General features: G+C 48.1%; 1 protein-coding gene across 2 annotated transcripts in view; it reads right to left on the reverse strand.

Moving 5' to 3' along the window:
- The window catches only part of RCSD1 (RCSD domain containing 1), a 68,716-nt gene extending 61,095 nt beyond the window's left edge, over positions 1 to 7,621 (reverse strand). For both annotated transcript variants that reach the window (XM_052636641.1, XM_052636640.1), the window contains exon 1: positions 7,449 to 7,621. In XM_052636641.1, the coding sequence (XP_052492601.1) occupies positions 7,449 to 7,454 (6 nt within the window). In that variant the 5' untranslated portion in view covers positions 7,455 to 7,621. The remainder of the gene's footprint in view (positions 1 to 7,448) is intronic.
- Between the last annotated feature and the right edge of the window lie 832 nt (positions 7,622 to 8,453).

Raw genomic sequence — 8,453 nt, forward strand, 5'->3', positions numbered from 1 at the left:
CATCCCCTTCTCCTCCTGCCCTCAATCTTTCCCAGCATCGGGGTCTTTTCAAATGAGTCAGCTCTTTGCATCAGGTGGCCAAAGTATTGGAGTTTCAGCTTCAGCATCAGTCCTTCCAATGAATGTTCAGGACTGAATTATCAGTATGGATGCTGAGAAATGCATTTTGCACTATCCATCAAAACATATCTCGAAAGTAAGACAAGCCACGAATCTGAAGCTTGGGAATGTATTTCAGACATGGAGGTGGGGGTGGGGTGGCCCCATCAAGGTAGGAGAACTGTCCATTTGACTCATGTGCTTGGAAGAAATTATCACAGGTGAGGGTCTAGGGGTGAGGCCCCAAGGAAGCCAGAAGCCCTCTATGGCACGTTGTGAGATGTAAATTCTCTGTGACCTCTGGTGTGGATGCTTGGGTTGTGTAATAGCAGTCACAAGTCTTGGCGTCTTGCTTCTGTTGCACTGTTTTGCTGGACCCAGCCTGAGCTGAGGCACGTGGCTGGCTGCTGCTCCTGGGCCCACCTCGGCTTGTGCCTGTGCTGCCGTTGGACAAAGAGAAATGTTGGCTTTTTGGAGCAGGCACAGGATGTGTGAACACAGTGAGAGGAATGTAGGAGTGGGGCTGCAGGTGGAGGTGTGAACTGAACGAGGAGATTTTGTGTGTGTGAATGTAGTTAATTCCCAAAGTCCTCTTTCTGTCAGACAAGGCAAGAGGGCTGTGGAGCTGTGAACTGAATGAGGAGATTTTATGCGTGTGAATGTGGTTAATTCCCAAAGTCCTCTTTCTGTCAGACAAGGCAAGAGGGCTGTGGGGGCGGCTTTGGTTGAGCTTGACCACAGGCATTCCCTTGTGGCCTGGGGTCTATTTCAAATTGGATTTCTGCCTCAGAGCTTTTAGGTGCAGGCCCTGGGCTGAGTATGCTAATCGTTGGGCTGAAATCCCCAGTTAGCTGTGCACCCCCGGGGCTGCCAGGGAGCCTGGGAAGAGCCTCACTTGTAGGGGAAATCCCCAGTAGAGGAAGCAAGTTTTCTCTAGCTCCCATTAGAGACGCTGACTTTGAATTCTCACACACCTGAGAACTTATCTTCAATCTTGTACTTTTTTTACGTTGTGTCATATGTGTATATTTTGTTTCCCCAAATAGAACAGAGGTCCTTTTATGGCAGGAACTGTAACTTTTATTTCTCTATATCCCCCCTCTAGCTCCCCAACTTCAAATACCTTTTTCTTGATTGATTCTCCAGAAACGGACTGCTTGTACCTCACACGATGTTGTTTCTAGCGTCAGTGCTTTGCTTGTCATTCCCTCTAACTAGAAGGCACTCCCCATTTTCTGCACTTGGTCAACTCCTACCCATCCCTCCAGACTCCACGTAGAAACCATCTCTCGCAGGAAGCCCGTCTGAATCCCAGGCTGGGTACGATGCCTCTCCTCTGTCCACGTGAATTCAAACCCCTGTTCTGCACATGCCTATAGGTGCTGGCCCTGCTCTTGGACCAGAGCTGTTCGAAGACCAGCAGGGTGAGACATTCATCTTCCTGTCTCCACTGCCTGGCAGCAGTGGGGCCTCAGTATATGTCTATTGGACCTAATTAAAGAACTATAGTGTGTTGTATGCTATGTGTTGTATGCTATAGTGTGTTGTATGAATTATTATCGATTATTGAAGATCTAGCTTAGGAAAGAGTTGTGATTGCTATCCCAAGGCCAGGAAGGCGGCTCTGATACAGTGCAAGCACGTTCAAAATGAAGGGCTAGGGACATCTTGGCTTAAGAGAATATCCAGCTCCAATGTCTAGAACTTAGTGCTTCCAGCCTGGGGGCCCCAACACTCCCCATTGAGTATGCGCTCTGATGGCATCTCAGGAGGCTCATTATAGATGTAAAGACCCTGAAAGCCCATCTCACCTCTCCTAGGGAGGTCCTGGGCCCCAACTGCAGAGGCCCATTCCCTCAAGATAAGATTTGACTCATGCAAGACGAATCTCATAAGCTCAGCAGTCATTTCCCACAATTCCCAGGAGATAGATATTCAGGAAACCCAAAAGGAAAAAGATGGAGAGCTCAATCCGCAAATGACCAAGGTATAAGGGAGTGTTTGACTCAGGTAGATCTACTGGGTAGATGAACTCCTCTGTGTCCCTAGAGCAATAATACTGATGCTGGTGACCAAATCTTAGTACTGTGTTAGCAGTTTCATTATATCTTCAGCACAGAGTGATTAAAAACATCTACCTGACTCTAAGGGCCAAAATGAGGTGGATATTTATTTTGTGATGAAACAAACCATTCTACCTCTTAAGGTTTAGGATGAGAGAAAAACTAGGTGAGAGAAAAACTGCAAGCTTTCCAAAGGTTCAGTGGTGCCTGATTCCCCAGGCAGCCTTGATCTCTGTGTCTTGTTTTCTCCTTCACTATATCGCAGGTGGAGATCATTTCATTCCGCCCAGAGCTCTGAGATGTTTAGATTCTAATGAATTAAGTCGAGGTGGTCAAGCTGATTCTGCAAACCTTAAACTATTACTTTAGGATGGCAGACTTGCCCTCAGATTTCTCTGGAACCAAAACGTTCTCTTGAGGCCTTGATAAGATTACCAGGCTGCTGAGCTTCCAGTGTTCAGATTTCCCACGGAAGCGCACTCGCCAGCTTCTGGCTGCCCTGGCTGTCAGCAGCCACGCTGTGGACTGGGCTCTGAAACCTGATTCTGCTCCGGGAATGTGTGTTCACCCCCTCCTGTGAGAGCGCCTGGGCCCTTCCAGTCTGCCTGCTGGAACCTTCCCTGTCACTGTGGTCCTGGGAATGGAAGTGTCTATTAAGTGGAAGCCAGTGGTACTTTGAGGGTCCCACAGAGTGGGAGCCAGACAGGAATGTGGGGGTACTTGGGCAGGCCTGCAAGTCCACTAAGCCAAATTCCAGCTTCCAGAGGCCAAGCAATCCCTTATTATGGCCCATCGGTCAGCAGCCAACATATGGCTCAGTGAGAGGGCAGGTCCAAAACCAGCGAAGGCTGTTGGTGACACTGTGGTAGAAAATATTTAATGAAGTATGGGAATTCTCTGGTGGTCCAGTGGCTAGGACTCCAAGATTCCTGGTACAACATCCCCCCTGCCCTGCCCCAATATTAATGAAGTAAAAAGATATCATTGGAAAAAGTAGGTTACAAAATGAATATATTATATGTACCAGTATATACACATACACACTTACCTGTCATTAGTAACACTGATAACCCATGAGGATGACAAGATAGTCTGAGAGTATTTAACTAACATTCATCACACAAGATCCAGTACATAATAAATGCTCAATAGATACTGAATGGATGAATGACACTATCTGGAAAGGACTGTGGAGTTACCTCAGAGAAAAGGCCTCATTAACTGTCTCCATCTAAATCAGAAATTCACTACATGTTCAGTGGTAAAATTAAACCTTTAAAAATACTCTCAGGTTATCTGGTAGTACCTACAACTTATATTTAAGCAATTAAGAGTGCTGGTGTTGGAGAAGACTCTTGAGTCCCTTGAACCGCAAGGAGATCCAACCAGTCCGTCCTGAAGGAGACCGGTCCTGAGTGTTCATTGGAAGGACTGATGCTGCAGCTGAAGCTCTAATACTTTGGCTACCTGATGCAAAGAGCTGACTCATTTGAAAAGACCCTGATGCTGGGAGGGATTGAGGGCAGGAGAAGGGGATGACAGAAGATGAGATGGTTGGATGGCATCACCGACTCAATGGACATGGGTTTGGGTGGATTCCAGGAGTTGTTGATGGACAGGGAGGCCTGGCGTGCTGCAGTTCACGGGGTTGCAAAGAGTCGGACATGACTGAGCTACTGAACTGAACTGAAGAGTACTGGTTTGATTCTGATGTACAAAGTCTCCAGCTCTTTCTTTATTATACACTTCTCCATGCTGAGTTCCTATCCAGAGTAACCTCACCTATCATCTCTTCTAGAGAAGAATCATATTTTCATCATAAGAGGCCTGTACTTGTCATAGTAGGCTGGACATTCCTGGTTAGACAACCTAAACCAACATATCTAAACCTTGTTGTTGTTGTTATTGTTGTTTTAAACTGATTTTCTCCCATCTTCAACCATTTAGTTACTCATTCAATAAGCATTTGAGTGCCATCAGGCACTAGATATATATGGCCCCTGTCCTTGAGGAATTTTCCAGAGAGAGAACCAGGTAAGCAGACAGTTACAGGTCTGTCTAGTACTCTAATTCAGTTTGAAAAAAGTGCCCTGAGTGTGCTGTAGAGTCTGAGGGCATCTGTAGAGGCTTCCCAAGGTGGAGATATTTGAGCTGCAGACTGAGAGGGGAAGAGTTCTCTGTTTCTGTTAATTCATTTATCAAGCAAGCTCGTCTCAAGAAATCACATGATGATCTAGGCACTGTGCAAACTTCTGGCGACCTAAAGACCAGTAAGAGCGTCGCTGCCTACAAAAGGCTTATTACAGAAGTGGGGAAGCAGCACTGCCACTCCCTCGGAATCTCAGAGAACCCTACTCACCTGTGCACCCCGGCGGGCTCAAACACAGAAGTCATTTCCGGTTCCTTATAGAACACATGGTCTTTATTCTTCCATTTTTTTCATTCTTGCTCTCTCTAAGTCAGAATATGCCTGGACTATCAGAGTAGCTCTTGAGTCTGGTTTCCTTGTTCACTCTATACACTGGCATTTCTGCCATATCATCCCTGCTACAAGGTGGATGCCACCTTACTCAACACCACTCAGAGTTTCTTATCGTCCAAGGAGCAGAATCCAGGGCCATCCACTATCTGGCTTTGAGGGCTGCAGCTAGCCTCTGAATCAGAAAAAGGCATCCCTTTGGGGTACAGCTAGGTAAGGAGACTTTTTACAAAGCAAAGTAACCCTTCCTTCCAGATGGCTTGAATTCCAGCTCCCACTCACCCACTTGGGCAGCATCCACTAAACTCGGAGGCCCTGTGGTTTTTATCTTATTACTTTCATTTTTTTTCTTTCTCTGCTTCTTCATCTTCCTTTCCAGCCAACTGGCTTACTTTCCTGCACAAAGCTGGCATGTTCTCCGTGCACCCATTTCTTACGGCTTCTCCTCCTCACCACCCACCTTTCTTTTAAGACTTCTTCTGAGTCTTACAGAGAAATGTAAGAAATACTGAAATACTATAGAATTTAGGGTCTGCAAATGCCATACCCTAAGGCACTTTTGCATTTGAAAATTATGCACATGACAAGATTAGTCTTATTTTCCCTATTGGATTGTGAGCTTTTAAAAGGCATCTTTTCTTGCTTACTCCAGAGGGCTTAAAGAGGGCTGAAGTACTGATTGATATTGTTGATAACAGTAAAGTAACTTAAAAAAAAAGATTCCCCAAAGACTTCCAAAAGTTAAATGGGTTCTAGAAAATGAATGCTGAGTAACTCTTACTGGCCTGGTATAAATTACTAGTACTGGGAAGTAATGTAGCTCCATTTCTCATCAAATATAGTGGCATGTCTCAAACGTGGGTTTCACCTCTCAAAAGAGTTTTACTCTGAGATTTTTCAGAAATTCCCAAATCCCACTCCTGCATATCATGTCCCACCATGAAAAAGTTTACTTCCTGGCTAAGAAACGTCTACTTCCTTAGCTGTTGGAGTGCCTTAGTGTTAGCTGTTGGAGTGCCTTTTTCAGGCATTTTGACAAGAGAACTTCAAAAGCAGTCACTGCCAACCAGCAAATCCATGCCCTGTACAGATTCAGTGAGAACTGACACGCGTCCTGACTGGCCAGCAGTGCTCCTGTCTTGGCAGAATCCCCTATCAATGACTACACGTCTGTTTATAGACTGGAGGATCTTCTCTTTTCACCACTCACTTCTCTTTTCACCGCCCGCCCCCCTCTCTCTTTTCACTTCCACACAGGAAGTTGCTCAGGCAAGTTTCAGGGCCTCTGCCACACACTGTTCCTTCCTCAACTGAAGAAGAAAGTACCTTTGGAAGGATTCCCTTGTGTCTTCTTAGAACAAATTTGGTCCTCTAACAGTAAGCAATTTGCTTCTTAGCCTAAAACTTGCTTTGCTCTTATCTCCCATCCATTTCTGCAAGAGATTAAAGAGGTCCTAAATTACACTGCACCTCTAGCCAAGGCCTGAGGCACCCTGTACTGTCAGAAGAGGAAACCAACTCTTAAAGCAACTTCTTTGGGAACCTTCTTGTTCGTATGGGCATTCCCAGAGCCATCTCCCTTCTCGGTTCGGAAGCTGCAGCCAGGAAAGATTTTGTTGCTCTAGGCTATCTTTGAGTAGACTGGTGAACACCCACTGCTGGATTTCCTCTCACCCTTTCCCAACCCTAATCTGCCTGGAGTTTCCCCAGTTTACAGATGTTTCCAGAGGGTCATCTTAGCCTCTGGTGGATCCCATGGGCCCCTGCACTTTATAAAGACTCTCTGAAGGTGATCCCTGAAGAGAACTGATAGAGCTGGACACTTGACTGCCACTGCCCAGGACAGACCTACTGCCCACACAGAGAAGTCCCAGCGCTTTGCAGGCAGTGAGGATTCCTCAGAAGAGCCAACCAGAGTCCTGGTGTAGAGCAGCCAAGGGGAAGAATTAGCAGAACTGTGAACCTGGAGAGTGCTGACGACAGCACTGGCAGCAGCTGTTCAGCTTTTGAAAACGGGAATCACCTTTGCTTTTCTTCTGTTTAAAAGCAAGCCTAAATCTAGCTAAAATAGGCTGAGGGCTAAATGTCAGGTCTATTTCAAGGGGAAAATCTATGGGAGCCTCAAAATATGGAAAAGGCAGGGAGGAGGGGAATACACCAGCCACTCCTCCACTGGAGGGTGGTTCCTGGATCCCACTGGTTGGAACTGTCCCAGGAAAACCCCAGGCGGAGCAGTGGTGGGCCTCACCCTGGAGCCCCCCACAGAGATGTAGCCAGAACGCCCCAGTGCATGCAGGGACATACTGGAAAGTCTCAAGTTTGATCAGAAATAGTGCCATTTGCCCATGAGGGGAGTTTCCAGAAAGTTCTGAAAGATGTAACAGACAAAAGTGGGACTTGAGAAGCAAGAGGGCGACTGGACTTTTAAAAGCTCAATTTTCATCGAAAAGGGAAGCCCACAGAGGCTGTGCCTCGGGGTAACAGCTCTGTTTCTCTTTCAATATTCATCTCTTCAGATCCAGCGGCTTCTGATTTCTAAAGGGGTTTTGCTCACACATTTGTCCATTTACAAAGTTTACAGCACCTAACTTTTTTTTTTTTTCTGAAGCATTTGAGTCCCTAAGCAAAATAGCTGAACCTCTAGAAAGGCCCCTCCCCTCTCCCTGAGGTCCTCCCGGCCTACACCCTGCCTGCGGGGTAGGGGGTCCCCTAGGAATGGCCGGGGGCTAGCCTCCGGAGAGCCGCAGCGCTGAGCCTCGCTCGTGCTCCCTGCTCGGACCCTGCTCGCGCGCCGCGGGATCCTTTACCTCCATGTCCTCCAGGTGCCGACTCAGAGCCGCCAGCGCGCGTTCGCTCTGTCCGGGGCTCTCGATGCCCGCTCAGCGCTCTGCTCCCGCCTGGACCGGGTTTGGCTCCGGCGGGCACAGCGCAAGTGACCGGCTGCGCCCCCGGCTCGCTGGCTGCAGGACTGACTGCTGGCCGCCCCAGCCCCGCGCTAGAGAACTAGGAAGGAGGAGGGGAGGGGAGGGGAGGGGAGGGGAGGGGAGGGGAGGGGAGGGAGAGGAGGCGGGGAGGGTGGGGAGCTGGGGAAGGAGGCCGGCGATCAGGGTTTAAATTTAGACACAAATCTAAACAGATACTGTCCCCTCCCGGGGCAGGACTCAAGCGAGGGAGCCACGACTCCATTAAGCTGCCCAAACATGGGGATGGGACAGTCGTGTGGCCCCTCTTTCTCGTGAAGTTCCTCCAGGACCCGGGTCTTGGCTCGGCGTCAGTCCTCAGCCTCTCCCTCCCTTAAGATCTCTTCTTTCTTTTCGCTTGCCCTAAAGGTTACAGTGGTTATTCCATTCTTTTTATCTCCCCTCTTTTCTATTTACTTCTTTTATGTACATCTCTACCCCTGTCTCTCCTCATTTAAAAAGAAATTGCATTCGCCGCATACCTGCGTTTCCCGGCGTTCCTGGGCGGAGAATGAGGACCCTCCCTGACGGATAAACGGTTCTCCCACTCCCCTCCTCCCCGCCCCTCGGAGACTGTTCAGGCGGTGCCTTCAACGCTTGGTGTTGCAAACTCAAGTACACCGCCCCCCCACCCCCCCGCGCCGTCATCTCTCTTGCTCTCCACCTCTCAGTCTCACATTTTCTGGAGACCTTTATCAGTCGATCCATCTCTCATCTGTATATCAGGTAGAGGAGGAGGAGAAAAGGAATCCAAGCAGTTTTCCAAGCTCCCTGTAGCAATCTGTCTTTTTCTCTCCCCGATTGGATTGACTGACGTATTTGGATTTGTGGAATTTCATCTCCCACAAACTG

The sequence above is a fragment of the Budorcas taxicolor genome, chromosome 3 (assembly GCF_023091745.1).
Source record: "Budorcas taxicolor isolate Tak-1 chromosome 3, Takin1.1, whole genome shotgun sequence".
In the NCBI taxonomy this organism is placed as follows: domain Eukaryota; kingdom Metazoa; phylum Chordata; class Mammalia; order Artiodactyla; family Bovidae; genus Budorcas; species Budorcas taxicolor.